The 19,068-nt window shown below is 41.4% G+C and overlaps 2 protein-coding genes across 6 annotated transcripts; one reads left to right on the forward strand and one right to left on the reverse strand.

Moving 5' to 3' along the window:
• The first annotated feature begins 6,866 nt into the window (after nucleotides 1-6,866).
• On the forward strand, nucleotides 6,867-15,539 carry dzip1 (DAZ interacting zinc finger protein 1). Of its 5 annotated transcripts, none has more exons than XM_058052244.1 (20): nucleotides 6,867-7,190; nucleotides 7,688-7,869; nucleotides 8,018-8,611; nucleotides 9,469-9,553; nucleotides 9,650-9,765; nucleotides 9,840-9,879; nucleotides 10,384-10,493; nucleotides 10,577-10,693; nucleotides 10,764-10,826; nucleotides 10,901-11,029; nucleotides 11,289-11,337; nucleotides 11,411-11,461; nucleotides 11,637-11,696; nucleotides 11,899-12,062; nucleotides 12,214-12,418; nucleotides 12,630-12,804; nucleotides 13,459-13,823; nucleotides 13,945-14,066; nucleotides 14,131-14,308; nucleotides 14,545-15,539. In XM_058052244.1, the coding sequence occupies exons 3-20, from the start codon at nucleotides 8,147-8,149 to the stop codon at nucleotides 14,631-14,633; spliced, it is 2,583 nt and encodes an 860-aa protein (XP_057908227.1). In that variant the 5' UTR covers nucleotides 6,867-7,190; nucleotides 7,688-7,869; nucleotides 8,018-8,146; the 3' UTR covers nucleotides 14,634-15,539. The 5 variants fall into 5 exon arrangements, with proteins under 5 accessions (XP_057908227.1, XP_057908228.1, XP_057908224.1 ...); XM_058052245.1 differs by having other exon boundaries at nucleotides 7,688-7,857; XM_058052241.1 differs by having other exon boundaries at nucleotides 6,868-7,190; nucleotides 7,688-7,819; nucleotides 14,545-15,538.
• LOC131104745 (claudin-10-like) lies at nucleotides 15,212-18,887 on the reverse strand. The gene is made up of 5 exons (XM_058052246.1): nucleotides 18,534-18,887; nucleotides 17,517-17,678; nucleotides 17,359-17,440; nucleotides 17,173-17,280; nucleotides 15,212-17,080 (listed from the first exon to the last, which is right to left on the reverse strand). Exons 1-5 carry the CDS (start codon nucleotides 18,763-18,765, stop codon nucleotides 16,894-16,896), a joined length of 771 nt encoding a protein of 256 aa, XP_057908229.1. The 5' UTR covers nucleotides 18,766-18,887; the 3' UTR covers nucleotides 15,212-16,893.
• Nucleotides 18,888-19,068: the final 181 nt, after the last annotated feature.

The raw sequence follows: 19,068 nt of genomic DNA on the forward strand, positions 1-19,068 counted from the left end.
AGTCACATCCAAGACCTTTTGACCTGTCACTTTTTTTTACTTTCAACTTTCTACGTCGTCAGACAAGTAGAAAGAAAATCACAGTCAGGCTTGGTGTTTCAGCACCATGGAGAGTTTCCAGCTCTGCGAGTCAATACATTGTGCGTGTGTTGTGGACACAATGGCTCATGAACATGTGACGACTGCACTTATCTACAGCTAGAGTCATTTAGCCTGAGTAATAGCTCAAGTTTAAACCTCTACTGATGAAAAGCTTTTGCTTTTATACCAAAGATTCCTTCCATCAAGTTTTCTGTCATGCACGTTAGAGGTACCTAAAAGCACTATATGTCAAATATATTAGTAGGGGATTAAACAAGGGTGCTCTTTGTATTTTTTTTACCATTTTCTACACTGCTGATGCCCCCTGACAATGACTTATCTTTGAATTTTTGCGGCATGCCTCTATGTGTGTGAGTGAAGTCCACCATCCCTTATAAGAGCAACAGGTTATGAGGAAAATGACAACAATCTGTTAAAGGGAGGATTACTAAAGGTCATGCCCAAGTAACCTATAGGACATCCATTTCTTTTGGCCTTAACACCAGCATGTCTTGTATGTGCTTTATCTCTTCCATTCCATCAAGGCTCATTTGGCAAGATAATCATTTTCTACAAACACACACTGCGCCATGCACAATATTAGATCCAATACAAGGACTGTATCAGAAATGTTGTGTTATGTAGGTACCAGTAACAATGTTCACTTTTGATTATCACTGCAGTGGCTCCATATTGGCATGTAATGAATGCATTATTCTTCTTTTGCATGCTACTGGATGCATTTCACAAATAAACGCTGTTTGTGCAAAATGAGACGGATACTGCAATTTGCAGTGTACTGTAAGTTATAGAAAACGTACCATATTTATTGCAAACAGTTTGTTTAAAAAATCATCAACTAAAATAACATGGGAGGGCTGCATGGCGAGTGGTTAGCGCACAGGCCTCACAGCTAGGACACACGAGTAAAGTTCCACTCTCGGCCATCTCTGTGTGGAGTTTGCATATTCTCTCTGTGCATGTTTTGTCCTGTTTCCTCCCATATTCCAAAAATTGGCGACTCCAAATTGTCCATAGGTATGAATGTGAGTGTGAATGGTTGTTTGTCTATATGTGCCCTGTGATTGGCTGGCGACCAGTCCAGGGTGTACCCCGCCTCTCACCCAAAAACAGCTGGGATAAGCTCCAGCACCTCCCGCGACCCTCGTGAGGATAAGCGGTAGAAAATGAATGAATGAATGAATAAAATAACATGTTCTCTTTCTATTACAAGCAGCACATTTCTATGTGGCACAAACATGGCGCATATTCAAAGTAAAGTGCAGTGTTACAGTATTCTTGTGTTAAACAATGCCAAAGTATCAGATTTTGAGATATATGAGCTGCATGTGCACCCTCGGCCATCTCTGTGTGGAGTTTCCATGTTCTCCCTGTGCATGCTTGGGTTTTCTCCTGGTACTCCGGTTTTCTCCCACATACCAAAAACATGCTAATGTTAATTGGCGACTCCAAATTGTCCATAGGTATGAATGTGAGTGTGAATGGTTGAATGGTTGACCCTCGTGAGGAAAAAGCGGTAGAAAATGAATGAATGAATGAATGAATGAATGAGCTGCATGTAGCCTCACTAAACGCAGGCCTGTGTATCTGGAAGCTGTAAATAATGTAGGCTATCCTGTAAAATCTACATTTCAAAAACAAATAACTTTGGTTCTATAATGTCACATTTTGTTTGTTCTGCTTCACTTTAGTTAGTTATGTTATGTTTAGTTATGTTTTTGAGATATCATCCTGCCATGACGTCAGGGCACACATGAGACACAACCAGGAAGTGTGAGGAAGGCTACATTAGTAGGGAACTAGCCTTGTTGATTGCATGCCCTGTGTGTGGAAATAAACCGTAAATGGTAATCAATTATCCAGTGTGTTCCGTACATGTGGAAAATTTTATCAATAAATAAAATCAAAAATAAGCTTGTGCAATCTGCAGATGGCAATGCTGTCATGGCAACGACTGCTTCTCGTTTTGGATCCTCCAGCTCCTGTAAAGTCATTTCCCTGTCTATCGTCGCTGTCACATGCAGACACCTCAATCAGGAAGCAGACCAAATACTCTGTGTGAGTGGGATTCAGTTTAAAGTGTAGAAAAGGTGTAGGAAACATTATTTCGTAAGTGAAGTTCATGACACTTGTTGGTTGTCGGTTGGTTTGGAGGAGATTTTAACAATGTATGCCAGCCCCAGTTGTAATGCGTATTACAAACATCTGATCCCAAAAAGCTTGTCCCGTCCATCTAGAGCTCAGCGTGCCCATCCTGTACTATCCTGTACTCTTCAAAATGCACCATGCATATATGGATTTGATTTTCCAAGGATAACAGCAGCACTAATGTAGAGTCTAAGAAGATTGTTCCCTAAGCCTTCAAAGATCATACCTGATAGAAAAGAGATGAATCTGTTTCAGACAGAGCTTAACCATGAGCCCCCCCGCTACAAGACAAGAGGTGCACACCAGAGGTTGGGTTATTCTCTTATCATTGGGGCTAAAGCTCCCTGACAAAGCGCCCCCCTCCCCCTGGCATTTAAAACATATGTCTGCAACACCACCATTGGTTCTGTCCTTTCTCCACCCCCTCCCTCATTGGCCTTCAGAGAGAACATCTGATCATCTCTAAATGTCACGTTAAGTGCTTCTCTTGTCCCACACTGAAAGGAGATGCTTTCTGAATATAAAGAAGGCCCATTCTGGATGACTGCCATGGCTCAGAGAGACAGTTTTCTTTGAGCCCTCCTACATATCTTCATGAGGGATGCCCAAAAGATGGAAGATGTTTGGGACATAACATAACTTATCACCATTTTTAATTATTCTGAAAAATTAGTTGAGTACAAAATTGAGAGTATTTAATGAGGAAGGAACATATCAACCATGCATTTGTTTTTTTTTGTGTCTACTTTATTGTAAAGTGAAACCGGAGAGTAATGACTGACGCAGACATAACAGCTGGTGACAGTGTGTTAACCAGGTATTATTTTTGCTGCCAAGTGTGATTCATAAGTCAGATTTTGCTTCCCCTTCGATCATCATCATCACCATTCTCCGCCACAGTGATGTTTTCATTAAAGTCTGCAAGACGATATTTGCATACGGAGGTAGAATGGCACAGAGCTCTATCGGGAAGTTTGATTCTCCGCTTGGGAATCTCTGTATCTTTGCATGTTCTCTCTGTGGGTTTTCTCCTAGTACTTCAGTTTCCTCCCACATTCCGAAACCATGCATGTTAGGTTAATTGGCAACTCCATATTTTCCATAAGTATGAGTATTTGTCTATATATGTACTTTGCGATTGGCTGGCAACCAGAATACATCAAAATGCATAGAATAGAAGGAAAGATGCAGTGAACCTTTCTCTCAAAGGTCAGTCGTGGTTCGCTCCATTTTCACCACGACTGGACACGATAATTGGTATAGGAAATAGATGGGTGGAGTTCTAGGAACTTTGTGGAGGAGTGGGGCATGGATCAAGGAATGACCTATCCATCTATGACAGAGATCAAATACTGTTTTCAATCATATGAATACATCAGTACTGCATTTTATAATTTTCTTTACTTTGTCGCTTATTAATGAAAGCATAAATGAAGAATCTAGGCTGTATTTTTACTTGAATTTTAGTGATGAGGTAAGGATGGTGCTATTTAACTTTTGAATTGCTTGTACTTGATGTACTTGAATGCACCTCACCTCTTTCTCTTTTGGGAACTTTTGGGAATCATCACCATTCTTTGCCACAGTGATGTTTTCATTAAAGTCTGCATGACAATATTTGCATATGGAGGTAGAATGACATAGAGCTCTATACCAAGACAGGATAATTCTAATTTGGATCAAACCATCACAAGAATTGGCTTCAAGAGTCAATATCACGAAAAAAAAAAAAAAAGATCAGACAATATTTGTGGGTACACCCTGGAATGGTCGCCAGCCAATCACTATCGTATATTTTTCATACCGGGCGCTACAGTTTCAGAGCACACGAGACACAGGAAATTAAATGTGGAAATGAAATGTGAACACCAGGCAGCGCTGCATGACCAATCATCTTATTCAGGCCAAATGACAATTTACGCCAATTTTTATGAAGTTAACTTATAATTGTGGAAAATACAGTGGAAAATTGTGGAATTTTTTTTGTACAATCTGTTCTCTTCACCGTCTATAAGCAAACATAAGCTACTTCATCCACATTGACACTCTCCGTTACCTAGAGTATGTTCAGGCATGTACTGAAAAATCATGGATGTTTGCATGTTCTCCCCGTGCATGCGTGGGTTTTTATCCAAGTACTCCGGTTTCCTCCCACATTCCAAAAACATGCTAGGTTAATTAGCGACTCCAAATTGTCCATAAGTATGAATGTGAGTGTGAATGGTTGTTTGTCTATATGTGCCCTGTGATTTGCTGGCAATCAGTCCAGGGTTTAACCTCGCCTCTCGCTTGAAAACAGCTGGGATAGGCTCCAGCATGCTCGTGACCCTCGTGAGGAAAAAGCGGTAGAAAATGAATGAATGAATGAACTTATAATTGTGGAAAATACAGTGGAAAATTGTAGAATTTTTTTTGTACAATCTGTTCTCTTCACCGTCTATAAGCAAACATAAGCTACTTCATCCACATCGACACTCTCTGTTACCTACAGTATGTTCAGGCACGTAATTTGCACAGGGAGTAGGGGGGTCATGACCCCCCGCAATAATCAGATCCAACCAATATACCCAACCCCCAATCTCCCCTGCCCAAAATATATATGATTTAAATGTAAATGATTTGACAAATAAATAAACAAAGATTTTTTAGGCTCCAGCATGCCCGTGACCCTCGTGAGGATAAGCGGTATTGAAAATGGATGGAAGTTGCGAGCCCACACTTTGGACACCCCTGCTCTAGATGAACTACCGACCCTTGCAGAAGCTGAGGTAACTCACTCACTCATCTTTTACTTGGCATATTTTATTTCTTCCGTATTATTCACCAGGGACGATGAAAGTATATGTGGGATGGCACTTTTGTCCCACCCCGCCGCCGCTGCACGCTTTCATCACTCCTTCCCACAAAGCTGATTCACCACTTGTGACCCCAGAGACTGCCTTGTTGAAAATAGACAACAAAGAGCCTGAGATGAAACCCAGCAGGCGGTTGTAGGCTTCAACTTGGACCAGCGGTGGCATGCGAGCCGGCACTTGGCTTTTGTGATATTAACAAAACTGCATTAGCAAAACCTTTGCTAAATAAGCAATTGGTGCCTCCAGTCATTTGCTTTACGTAAAATCACCCAGAAGTGTCACATTCAATTGATTTGAATGGGTTAAGACTTTTAATTGGAATGTGTCTGATATGTCCTGATGTATACAACTGAGAGTGGCCAGTGGTGGCCATGGCCACCCCGGTCACACTCTGGCCACCCCATTGGCCATCCCAATGAAAAATTTCTAGCTCCGCCACTATAGCTGAAGTCTATCCCAGATGACAGTGTGTTACTGGACTGATCAGCAGTAAATCACAGCACTGACAGATGACAATCTTCTATAAATAAAGATAAAATACGCACCTGCAGAACCATGAACTATGATACCAACAAACCCAAAGCGGTGTGAGCTTGTCTCAAGGGTAACTCTGAAGATGTTGCTACCTGCAGTGTAAAAAAAATAGCGTGGGAAATGAACTCGTATATCAAGCAGCAGAGTGGGAGTATGCTTGTGCTTTACCTATTTCAAAGTTCTTTATGTCTTTCTCCTTTTTCTGTTGTGTGACTAAGTGAGAGAGAGTAAGCATCATCACAGGCCGTTTCCAAAGCTCAAGAAAAACAGATGACTTCCAGACCTGTGCATCAGCATCTTGTCCGATCGCTGAACCTCCTGATATCTTGTTGCAATGCCTCACTTGAGCGCTGCCTGGACACAACCTGGAAGGAGTGTCTCCCTTTTTGCCTCAGGCGACTCTGCTGCTCTTGTCGGCGGGAATTAAAATCCCTATTTATCAACACTCGGCTGAGGCAGTCTGAGGACAGGCTGGGTATAAGACGCACAGTCGGCTTGTTCCAGCTGTGGGAGTCTGATGAAGAGTTCATGTCCTGACAGCATAAGACTTGAAAAGAATAATCTCAGCTTCACTTGTTGTGTTGTGGAGGCTAAATTCTTTTATCTTGTGCTTCTTTATGACCACAGCAAAGCATATGAATTGTCTATTGTATATTGTATTTGCATGTACATTACATGATACATTTTGCTGAGCATCATTTTGCAGCACGAGACAAAGTACCAAACACACGCATTAGATTGTACTGACACCTGCTGGTCGTATTTGACATTACAAGTGCTTTACTCTGACGTGTACTGCAACTTTTTTTAAAAATTACATTATTATAAATAATTACATTTATTAATAGAACGATTCTTTACAAAGAGCGAGGGGTAGTTTCTTGCTAGGTTCAATGAAAAAGCAACGTCATAAAAAGAAAACAAATGCCAAATTACATAACATTACACTTTGGGGAAAATGGAGGGAAGTATTCATCATCATCTGGTTTTACTTTGAAGGTACCGGAAGTGCACGAAAATATGTACGTCACCCCCAAAATCAGTGGCAAAACTTTGAAAAAAAGGCTATGAATGTAAGTGTAGTGATGCCTGTTGCGTGGCAAACATTAGCAAGCGTTGATACATTTTGAACACTTTCGAAATTGACTTCAGTTTTAGACTTAGACAGTTTAGACAGTTTCGAAACTTACCGCTATTTTGAATTATTATCTACCTAACCGACTTTACCACTCTCTGTTAATGTATTACAAATTTAATACATATTTAAATGTAAATTAGGTTGGTTTTAAGCAAGTACTGACAGTGACTGTCTTAACATAAGTAATAATGAAAAGGATTTACAGCATCTGACTTTAATAAACTTACCGTTTCACGATGTAATCTTTCCCAGTGGTACCTTTAAATGGGTTCGCCTTCAATTAGTATTTTGATTTACTTTGAAGGTACCGGAAGTGAGAACGCGAGTCACCCCGAAATTGTTTGGGTCCACAATGGGGGGGGAAACTTTTCCAAAGTATTTGCATTGATTTATAAACGTCGACTACCACGACTGTAAGTTCTGTCTTTTACTAAGCTTATCGGTGACTGATTAACTCAACTTTTCGTGGTTGGAGGCTTTTTTTTAAACATGATGGTCTTCATTGTTGTCCGTGGAAGCGAACTCAAATCTCCGTTATGAAATGGCTGTTTCTCTGTAGTAGCACACAAACAACAAGGCTTGTAATTCTTAGCACCTTACAGCTTTGTTGGCGCTCCCTGGACAAGTTTAAACATGTACTCTATTGTGAATGTGGGAGTCATGCGAGCACTAAACGTAGAATGTAGTATTGTTGGGGGGATTAGCGGCACTTTGAGCAAACTCGACGACCATTTTCGATAAATGTCCTCTGGCATAGCAGGTAAGCTAGCTTTTGTTAACGTGGAATAACGGATGTTATATCTTCACAAAGCTGTGAGATCTGTTCAAAGTCACTCCCACAGGACGCTGTTCAATCGCTGCTGGTGGGGAAACACTGCGGTTGTGTTGTGATAACATTTATCTCCCTTAGGGAAGCTCGTTTCTGTTTCCACGGCAACGCGGCTTCGGCGTTTCTCCTGTTGTCGGCGAGAGGGCGGAACCAGAACGAAACCACGGCTTCTCGATTTGTGATCTCCGCGTGGGTCCTCATGATTCGGAGATGGTAAGGAGCACTCGGTTGGACCAGGGAAGCCCCAATAGGTAGATTTAAATGTACGTGCATTATGGCCACGCAAGGCTTTTGTATGCCAGTCGTTAAGATTGTGTGGAGAAAATGGGGCACTTGTGCTATTATGAAGTGTTCGTGTTTGCATGCCTAGCCAGATGTGCCATAAAGGCTGCTGTTTATTGTCTCTTTCAGCCATTTCAGGACGGCGTCTATTACCCCTACAGCAGTGACACCCAGGGGAACCATTCATCTGCAGGGATTCCATCCCTTTTGAATTCCCCTCTTAGCCAATACTCTGCAAGGGGACATCCTGCACCAGGCATGGCTCCATCCAGTGCTACACCCACCATTCTGCCCTTCAGGTTCCGCCAGCGCAGGGAGAGTGTGGACTGGCGGAGGATCCACGCCGTAGATATCGACATGGTGATTAGCCAGCTGGATGTGGATGTCCTACAGGAACACATAAGTACCGTGACCTTCTGCAGTTTGGATGGGGAGCGGTGTCAGCGCTGTCAGAGCCCCGTGGACCGAGCTCTCATCAAGATCCTCCAGTTGGCCCAACTGACGGTGGAATGGCTCCTCCACTGTCAAGAATTTCTGACACTCAACCTGCAAGCGGCAGAGGAGAGGCTAGCCAACGCCAACATGCAGCAGGAGCAGCTAGTGGCTCAGTTAAAGAAGCAGGAGGAGAGCATGAAGGCGATGACTACCGAGCTCAAGAACAGGAAGAAGATCATACGCAATCAGCAAACTCTCTTTGCACCACAACTCACGAACAGTCAAAAGGTACTGTCGACATTGTTTCCATAGGTTTCAATTTTTGGCAATGATGGAGGCAAACCGACAGCTACCGCCATTATTAAATCCCTCCCCCTCTCCCTCCTCCTTTTTCCTCTTCAGCACCCCCAGCTTGTCTATTGTTCCTGAGAGCATTTCACAACCAGGGCTAGTGTAAATAATAGTATTGAACAGAAATAAGAACCTGTCAGCATGTTTTGTTGTGACTATTAATGAATTAGAACTGTTGTTTGGGAATGAGTAAAATAAGCTTCATTTCTGAAACGGCTTACATTTACAGCTACTAGCAGATGGTTGGTTTTGGTGACAATTGGGATTTTAATCTACTTAACACAGGGGTGACAAGTGCTATTGAACCTCCCTCCCTTGCTTAAAACCCCCCATAGTCTTCACCTAACAATATAATTTGTCGCCCTACATGAAACTTACTTTATATACTTGTTTATTTGCATAATTTTATGTAGCACATAACAGCAAAATGTATTCATTTTTATTAGGATATTTATAGCACAGTCCAAAAAATGCTCCCACCTGTTCCTCAAGGGCTGCCTCTGACCCGGGGCAAGCTGTTGTTGGCAAGGCAACAGATAGTGTCTGTCATGACAGCGTGTGGTTGCTAGGTGTGCAGGAGCAGCTCAGCTAGCACTGCCTTGCTGAATAATTAATAGAGGATATGTGTGTCCTTTGGGCACAGCTGGCATTTGTCGTGTTTGACATATTGTTGTACAGTTTATTTCTAGACTGTTGTGGGTATTGTGGGAAAATGACATCACTGACAAACATCTCATGTCTGAGACTTGATTAACTTGAACCTTTTTTACTTTTGTGCTCAACTTGTGTCTTAGTGTGCGTTTTGCGAAAAAACCTTCCTCAACCCTACGTTCCTCCAGAGTCACATGCAGCGACGCCACCCTGATGAGAATGACATACGTAAGTCAACCAATCACGTCGGTTTTGAAGCAATTTGAAACAGTAAAAAAAACTTATGCACAACCTTGATATTGTGTAATGCTGTTTTTTTATCAGAGTTGCAATCAAACAGTGAGGAAAAATCTCAGATCCAAGCCCTCAAATTAGAGATGAACACTCTTAAGGAGCAGATTGCTCAGCAGCAACAGATGTTGGAGGCCAAAACAACTGAAGTAAGAGTGTATGGCGGCTGTATTTGTAAGTCATTTCTGGACTACATTGTGAAAACGATTATTCTTCTCCACAGAATCAAAAGTTGCAACGACACATAGAAGAGAATGAGCTACGTGAGTCTGCGTTTTGTGAATATGTACACTACTGTGCCAAAGATTTTAGACATTTTTTGCAACAATCATTCTGACACAATATACACTCAAAATACAAATCCGATTTCCACCGGCCATTGTCTGGGGCACAGTAACACAACAGGCACAATAATCCCTAACACCAGTTACTATGTTAATATGGCTAATCTGGTGACTATAGGGGTGTTATTTCATGTCTAGTGGGCTCTATTTACAAGGTCTTACACAAGGAATCCTACTTTGCGGAAATTCAAAATCACAGTCTGGAAGCAATTAACCGCACTAAACAAGGGATTAATGTATTAGTGTGTATCTTTATCCAGATCCTCACCAACAATCATGTGACACACACACATGTTTGGTGGAAATCAGTTTTGTGTTTTCAGTGTAATCCTACTATGCTGTATGGCCTAAACGTTTTGCACAGTACTGGATGTGTAAATGCCAAACAAAACAAGTACATCATTTTAAATACCTCCTTTTCAGAGATGAGAGAGAATGAAAAGAAATCCCAGATGGAAAGCCTCAAACTGGAGCTGAAAAACCTCAAGGACATGCTTCAACAACATCACATCCGACAAGCCAGAACAGCGGAGGCATGAAAAAAAAAAACACGACAAAGATCATCTTGTCTCCATTCTACCTCATACCTATCATGTAATGTATTTTGTACTTTCAGGATGAAAAACAGCAATCCAAGGACAAAAACCTGCTACAAGAACTTGAGCATTTTAAAGCATTAGAAGTGGTGCAGATACAAGCCATTCAAAAGCTGGAGCAGCAACAAAAGCAGCAGGTATACATAACCTTTGTATTCTGGATATGAAATCTTTTACACAGAAATATATCTAAACATCCTTTTCTAGGACAAGAAGTGGGAGTCCAGGCTGGGGAAAATAAAGACTCTTCACGACTCAGAAAAGAATGAGGTACAACATTCTCTGCAGCTTTTTAAAACAGTCCTGGGAGAAACATCCTCCTTGAAAATGTATTGTCCTGTCAGTTGCAGACAGAGTTGAACAGATTACACTTGGCCATGTCGGAGCACCAGGAACACAGCCTGGGGCAGCTGCAGGAGATGCATAGGAGGCTGCAGGAGAAGGAGAAAATCATCCAGACTCAGAAGGAACAGGTTAACAATGTTTCACATTTATCGGTGTACACTAAAGAGTGTGTAGTGAAGGGGAAGCAGAGTGGAAGCTCAGCCCTTGTTCAGGATATCCTGTATTTGCTCCATGAGCTGAGTGATATGATGATTATACTGTATGGTGGCTTAATCCACAGGAAGTTGATAGTTTTCCTGTAATAGTGCCATAAAAAAAAAAAAACATGCATTTGTTAATGTTAGCAGATGTATCAATACTTTTTATTGTATTTTTGTGATCTTACAGATACACAACATACCCTCAAATCCATCCAATAAAGTAGTGAAAGTCCCAGGTAAAGATAAAGAGCTTATCAGGAAAGGGCCAGTGTGATTCTCAAGTCAGTGATCTAATTTTTTGTTTTTCAGTTTTGGCCCATACGCCGACTCCAGAACCTAAAGCAAAGAAAGTTGTACTTGGTGAGTTTTCAAACTTGATCACTTGATCACTCCCAGAGTGTCTTAGCATGGCTCTGTTGCATGAAGGATCATTGAAGGAATATAGCAACTCCCCTCCCGTCGCTCTCCTCTTGTAACCACTATTTTATCTCCCCAACTTCCAATGTTCTGTTGACCTCATGTGCTGCTCTGTTAGAGGAGCCCACCTCTGTTCCTCAGCTGGATCCTATACAGGAGCTGTCAGAAGAGGAGGAAGGTAAAACAGCACCTGAAACTCTAGCAGAGTTGGTCGACTGCATGCTATCTGCATGGAAGCTCAAAATCTGTTCATCAACCATTTTTTTCAGCTTTGTTGTGACTGCAACCATCTCTTTGTTTTTACTTTTAATTTTGATGTAGGTTTCCTGGCCACCTCTAGACCTGAACCGTTAATAAATGAGAAATTCAATCTTTTACAGACTTGACCAGCATCCCTGAGAAGAGACCAGTGGAGAAAAAGCCTCAACCTGTTTCAGACAAGAAACACACAATGCCCATCAAAAGGAACCCCAACAAGAAGGAAATCAGGCGACATCTTGAACATCTTCTAATGAAGGAGCTAGAGAGCCTGGGAGTAACGCAGGTAAGCCATTGCCCACTTTAGCTGGAGTTATCTAGCGTGACACATCCCAGTGGGTTGCACTCAAACAGACTTAACCTTGCTGAAGGTAACGTATCACAATGTCAAACAGAACTTTATGAAAATGTATTTGTTTCTGTACATCCTTCCTCAGGATCAGAGAAAACTGAAGACCAAGGATCTGAGATCCATCCTGGATAATAGGCGTATGAAGCAGCAGATCTTTGCAAGGGAAATGCCTGACTTTTGGCAGCATCGGGACAGCATCAGCACTTCTGTGGATCAGAAATTGGGCCTTCAAGGGAATAGCAGAAATCCTGAACACCAATCTCCTGGCAGATCCAGACACTCTGTTCAGTGTATGATTAAGTTATTTAAAATGACATCACCTCTTTTAAAGTCTTTATGTGACTCAAGAAGTCACACACAAAATGACTCAACAGCAAGCTTAATCCCGCTACTATATTTAGCAGTCACTGTGACGGTATTAGTCAAATCTCTGAAAGCATCTCCCAAGCTAAAGACGTAAGTTATTGTCAGTATCATTGTTTGCGTTTCTCTTGTTTTTAGTGTTGCAGTCTCGGCCTCGATCCAGCAGCTTGCCCTCCAGGTCAACACAGGGTATCTGTGAAGGTGTCGCTCGGCAGGCCAAAACACCCCAGCCAGCACCAAGAGTTCGAGCCACCACCCAACCAAAGACATCCACTCCCAGCCAGAAAGCGTCTTTAAGAGACATCCCTCTCAAGTAAATCAAATCCCTTTGACAACCAGAAGTGAACATTTCAAATGATTATCATTAGGGGTGTCACAAGACCTCGCAAGATTACGGAGTCACAAGATTTCACGTTCAGAAAGAAATGTCCTATGGATGCTGGCCAGCGATCATAATAAGTAAATTCATTTCAAATTCATTCATTAATCACAGAAAAAAAATGAACTTAATAATTTTACCAGCATACATGCCTGTTTTCCTCATCTGTCGCCTCCTAACAGGCAGGAAGAGAGTTCACTCTGTGCACTGGTTTCAGCACCTTGGTGACTTTGTTCCATAGAACAACGGCATGAATGGAGTGATCCCTTTGGTCAGTCAGACGGTCTCTTTGTCCTGGTGGGTGGAGGCTGATCCACTAGCTTGCCCACAGAGTACAGAACACTAACCTAATAGAAATTAAATGAATAGATTTCAATATATTGTATTGATAACATATGTTTGTACATTTGTTCATTGTACTTTTCCTAATAGTAATGTTAAGTCCCGTTCTCGAACTGAGTGTTTCTTGACACCCCTAATTGTTATATTTGCGCAATAGTATTTAGTAGCCATGTTTTTCACATGTCTGTGTGTGTGATTGGTTGTTCTTTCCAAATGGAACAACAGTAATTGTTTCTTGTTTCTTAGGACTCCGCCTTTCAGTTCCTTAGAGAATTCAGAAGACGAGGACGGAGACATGGAGGAGGATGAGCCTCTTCAACTTAATTGGGGCAAAATGCAGGCCAGAATGAATAAGGAGGAAGGAGTCCAAATAAGTGCAATAAAATCCAATATGATCCAGGCAAGGCCGGCTCCAGCCAGGCTCTTGCCTTCTAACAAACAGTTTGTTGGTGGTGTGACCAAGACAGCCATTACAAAACTGGATGATGATGATGATGATGATGAGGAAGAGGAGGTGTCAGATGTCAGTGAGCTGCAGGAAATTGACCCCAGGAGGCTCCAGAATTTTCAAGACCAGAATGGCAATGTAGAAAAGTCAAACTTTGCTAAAGGTAAGCTGCACCTAATAACCTGTACTTTAATATTTATTTAAAAATTAATACAATGGATTTGTTGTTTATTCCAAAATGTTTCTCCACTGATGCCTTAAATGTATTCACTATGTGATTTTAGACAACAAAATCAGTGACCTGGCAATGAAAATCGAGAGACAGCTTGCAAATAAAGTGTCAAAGAAACCAGCAGGGGGCGTGAACATTTTACCGGAGAGGAAAGATGAGGTTCAGGAATTTGTGGTGAGACTCCCAGTGAACACCGTTGTGTAATAAGTAATGAGTTAATTGTGGAATATGTGGACAGTCCTCAGATCTAGAAGAGAGCAGCGAGGATGCAGATTCCTTTCTTGAGGAGAAAAAAGGAAAACTTAAAGCGCCTCACAACTCCGGAGCTGCTATAAGGAGCCTTGACTCAGCCAGCACCAGTGTGTGGGACACCTCCACGGGAAGAGACACGTCCCCGGGAAAGGATCCCAGATTAGGTTAGTGCCCCTGCTACCATATTTGGTCCGCTGTAAGCCTCACTAGAAGGCTGTGGCACACCGTGAATCAAAGGTACCATATATCTTTATTGGAAATATGATAGCAAAAAAGCTACAAAACTAAAAAAAAATAGTACAATAAACAAAATTGCAATTTTCATAGGAAATGGATGAACGCATATTCAACTTTCAATTTCTCACTTTTGATGATGCGTTGTTTTCTTGTGCCTTGCTAGGTTTGACTGAAGGCGGAACAGGGAGCACCTTGAAAAGCAGCTTGTGTTACCTCAGTGACATCTGTGACTCGGAGGATTTAAACAATTAGCACAAGTTACACTCATCAGACTCAAGCAACTTCGGTCAAAATGCAAGAGCCACAAACAACAAGCAGCCCGTGGTATTGTTCACATCCTTATCACTGAGCAGCCAAAAACCTAGAACCTCAATGAGAGCATACATTTATTAAAAAAAAAATCAATTGAGAAACAAACACATCTTATCTTAGCTTAGTATTTTCAATATTACCTCACCCCCTGTGCCAACTCTCTGCTTCAGTAACTTGTCAAAATGTACTTTGTTAAATTAACATGTATTTTTCTATTTAGAGATATTTTTACAAGCAATACACAAGGAAGTGATTCACACTTGTTTTATAAATATTAAAAGAAGCGAGATATTTATTTAGATTTGTATCCATGTATCCATCATGTTTTAGTGGTTGAAAGGGAAAGGGTATTAGGAAGTTATAACTGTTTGTTTCCTTTCTAGATGGTGTATATCTGTACTGTTGGTCCTCCAACAATCAGCAGTAGTTGAAGGATTTGTTACAAAGTGGGCAGAAAATGCAAAAAAAACACATATTTTAAATAAACCCCCATGTGTATTTTTGATAAATGTCATTTATTTTGCAAACATACAAACCTCAACTTTCACTTTCTGTTGTTGTAAGTAGAAAGGAAGGTTTTATACAGCTAAAAAGTGCAACACATCAATCGTTAGTCTTCAGTGGATGGAAGGATTTTACAAATACAGGTCATTATCCGTAATCGTGATAACATAACCTCATTATGTATTCACACAAAGCAACCGCCACTCCATAGACATACAATACATAGACACTGCATCAAGTTAGTTTGTCCACTGCTGCGATAGGTCAACATTGCTGCCCTATGGGATGTGTCAAGGCTGCACTATCAATGAATACTCATAAAATGCTGTTTAATGAAAGGAGGTACATTTACTTGTATTCATTTACCACGTAGCCTTGACAAATCCAATATGCCGGCGATATTGATAGAGCTATGGGCCCATCCAACTGGTCCTGTCAAGATTTACTCACATTTCATTACTCCATGAAAACTTAAAAAAAAAAAGATATTTCTTGCCACAATGTTTCAACAATGTGTTCTTGCCTTGTGGCCTTACTTTGGCCACGTCACTGAGACCTGAACACCTATTTCTGGACATTCCAGGTATGTAGCAGTTCTGGAATAGTTCTGGAATCATGTTTCTATTTCTAACAAAATGTTTCATGTTCCATAATCCATCCATGTCACAGGTGTGACATATCAAGATGATGATCAGACGGCTGATTATTGCACAGGTGAGGCTTAGATTGAGCACAATAAATGGCCACTCCAAAATATGCACTGTATTAGGGAAATACTGTATACACCAATCCAGAGCATCCCAAACATGGGTGATATGTCCGGGGAGTCTGCTGGTCATGCAAGAACTTAGATGTTGGCATAACAATGGGCCTTGGGATCTTATCATATCACTCTGCATTCAAAATGCACCTGTAGTCATCCATAACATACATATAGCATACCTCTCCCCCATATAGTAGTTATGCTGCACATACTGGACTAGCCTTTTATTGTGGCCAGCCAAAGGCAAATCTGAGAAATAATCATGCTCACTTATTTTCTCTTTTGTGTCTTTAATATGATTTGGTCCTTGTTCTATATTAGCTTTCCATGTGTGTTTAAAGTAAACAGTACAAGAAACACAATGAAATTAATATTCATTCATTCATTTTCTACCGCGTTTCCTCACGAGGTTTGCTGGAGCCTATCCCAGCTGTCTTAGGGCGAGAGGCGGGGTACACCCTGGACTGGTTGCCAGCCAATCACAGGGCACATATAGACAAACAACCATTCACACTCACATTCATACCTATGGACAATTTGGAGTCGCCAATTAACCTAGCATGTTTTTGGAATGTGGGAGGAAACCGGAGTACCCGGAGAAAACCCACGCATGCCCAGGGAGAAAATGCAAACTCCACACAGAGATGGCAGAGGGTGGAATTAAACCCTGGTCTCCTAGCTGTGAGGTCTACGTGCTAACCACTCGACCGCCGTGCCGCCCTGAAATTGATATTTTAGGTGAAAATATTTGTATTATCCTAAGACTTATTCTACATATGCTTTATAATCTACATGTTACAAAGTACGTAAACATTCATTTTGACACTATGAACTGACTTGTAAATGAAGCAGCCCAAGTCCTGTATTGACCAGGGTTGATCTTCACCATCTGTACCTGAAAGGTCTTTTAAAAAGTCTCAATGTCTCTTTTGCTCAGACAAAGTCATCCCTGCTGAAGGTGCGAGTCGTCTTTGTCGGCGGTCTGCTCGGTCGACTATTCCTGCTCTGGTAGAACAGCGGTGGCCCCAGCGTTACCCTGGATGAGGTTTGTGGCAGCATGTAGGTCCTTCGGGTCCTAGCTGTGGCGTAAGTGGCTGGTCTCCGTGGCCTTTTTGAGGAACTGTATGTGACAAGAAGTTATCCAAAATAATGTGTCAGCGATCCGCATTTTTTTTTTTTTTTGTAAACTGTTAATACGTATTTCTTTTTTACCCAGATGGTAGACCTTCTTTTCCAGAGAAAAAACTCAGCACACTCCCTCCAGTGAGCAAAAGGATGGAGCCCCCCCAGCCGATAAAAACTGCAGCTCCAAGCTCAAATCTGAATTATGAGGTAAATTGAATGTCATGGATCTTTTTCATTCCTGATTTATCATCTTTCTTTTCAAACCATACTCACTTCTGTGCCCTGAAATTTGGGTCTACAAACTCTGTGATGACTTTGTTGGCCCACCACGAATATGTGATCATACCACAGAACCCTGACACAAAAACAACTTTAATTTTTTTTGAAATGCTGATTGTGACGTTAAGTCGTAGCCAAGCAGTCATTTTTACCTGAGACAAGATAAGTGATGCCACCTGCGAAGGTCACTCTCGCGTTTGCAACCTCTGATCCGCCTATTTTAGTGCACTTCATGCCCACAAGAGTGAGAACCCCTCCAAAGAAGCCGGTGATGACTGCACAGACTGCCAACGCTCTGCAGGCATGCAGGAAAACTGAAAGAAACATGTGATTTAGACCGTATGACGCTGTCCATCACAGTGAGGTGTTTACATATACAAATACAAACACATGTGGCCCGCAGGACACTAGTTTGAGGCCCCCGCCTTGATATGAAAAATTAATGTTAGTGCGGCCCGCACAAGTTTGATATGGATGCTGTATGGTATCATGTACCCAGAAAAAATTATTACGTTTGATTAATGTTCATGTTAAAGGTTAAATAACTGTTAATAGTTATCCTCCTTATCCGTGTGGAAGTGGTAAGTTTTTGGCTATTTAAGTTTAAAGGAAATAACTTGAAGGCTACCGTTTAGGTCGCTAGCTCTCTAGTTTGCGAGTTAGCATGTGTCTCAAGACCCTGCAGTTGCGCAATATGTTGTAAATAAAAAGAGTATAAATGTGACTATAGTCGTGTTTTGTCATGTCTACAGGGCTCTAATAATGCTTTGTTAATTTTAATCTGAAAAAATAATTTGTCTACCCACCAACTATATGTGGTTTCTTATTATTTGCCGTTTTATTATTATTATTATATTTATTTATTACTGATTGATTGATTTTCTTTATTCTTGATTTGTTTATTTATTTGTCATCTTATTTTGTGCAGAAAAATAAAAATTAAGATATTTGAGAACAGTGGAATGTTTTATCAGAGCTTTTCTTGTAGAAAATCGGAACCAAAGCACTGAAAAAGTTTGTATATTTTTCTGTTTTTAATAAATACGTTTTTTTGGGGGGGGGAAACCTGATGCGGCCCAGCCTTGGCCAGACCCTAGCTCCAGTGGCCCCCAGGTAAATTGAGTTTGAGACCCCTGTTATAGGTGATAGCAAAACTGTGAGTGTCATACCAGGCAGGGCCAGCATGGAGGGGTAGTCTTTGCAGTCAGACACCCCTGTAGTGTCGGAGATGCAGTCCCTCCACAGGTTGGAGTAATAATTAGAGGTCGTCATCACAATGCTGCCCACCTCAGAGAAAGTCCAGTATTCTGTGGGAAGGGTGGAGCACACCAGGATCCAGCCGCAGAGACAAGACACAAAGCAGCCGATCTCCATGTACATCACCACCGTCCTGTACTTCATGGTGAGTGACACTCCTCAAAAAAACTTAATGAACAAGGTTCTTTCTGTGCCTCCTCTTCCTTGTCTGGCACTGAGGATGTGATACAGTGTGCACAGTTTGTTTGACGTCTTATCTTTTTGGATAGTTTTGCTCAGTAAGCATCCTTTACTCTCCCAGCACTCACATCCACAAACACTGAGTACTGATGTCATCATTGTTTTGCATGTGAGATAAACCGGACAAACCAGAGTGAAGGAGGCTGCTCTTATCAGGGCTAGTGATTCCCTAAGTGTGATTTTATATTACGTTTTGTGTTATTCAGT

This window comes from Doryrhamphus excisus, chromosome 16 (genome assembly GCF_030265055.1).
Source record: "Doryrhamphus excisus isolate RoL2022-K1 chromosome 16, RoL_Dexc_1.0, whole genome shotgun sequence".
NCBI lineage: Eukaryota > Metazoa > Chordata > Actinopteri > Syngnathiformes > Syngnathidae > Doryrhamphus > Doryrhamphus excisus.

Bases quoted from the DNA above. Each gene is read 5' to 3' on its own strand.
- LOC131104745 (XM_058052246.1), bottom strand. From the start codon at position 18,765: ATGAAGTACAGGACGGTGGTGATGTACATGGAGATCGGCTGCTTTGTG. The intron at 17,679-18,533 runs GTATGACACTCA...TGTTTCTTTCAG, and splicing joins CTCCATGCTGGCCCTGCCTG to TTTTCCTGCATGCCTGCAGA. The intron at 17,281-17,358 runs GTGAGTATGGTT...CTCATAATTCAG, and splicing joins CCAAATTTCAGGGCACAGAA to ATTTGAGCTTGGAGCTGCAG.
- dzip1 (XM_058052241.1), top strand. The intron at 10,494-10,576 runs GCATGAAAAAAA...TTGTACTTTCAG, and splicing joins GACAAGCCAGAACAGCGGAG to GATGAAAAACAGCAATCCAA. The intron at 11,697-11,898 runs GTAAAACAGCAC...AATCTTTTACAG, and splicing joins GCTGTCAGAAGAGGAGGAAG to ACTTGACCAGCATCCCTGAG.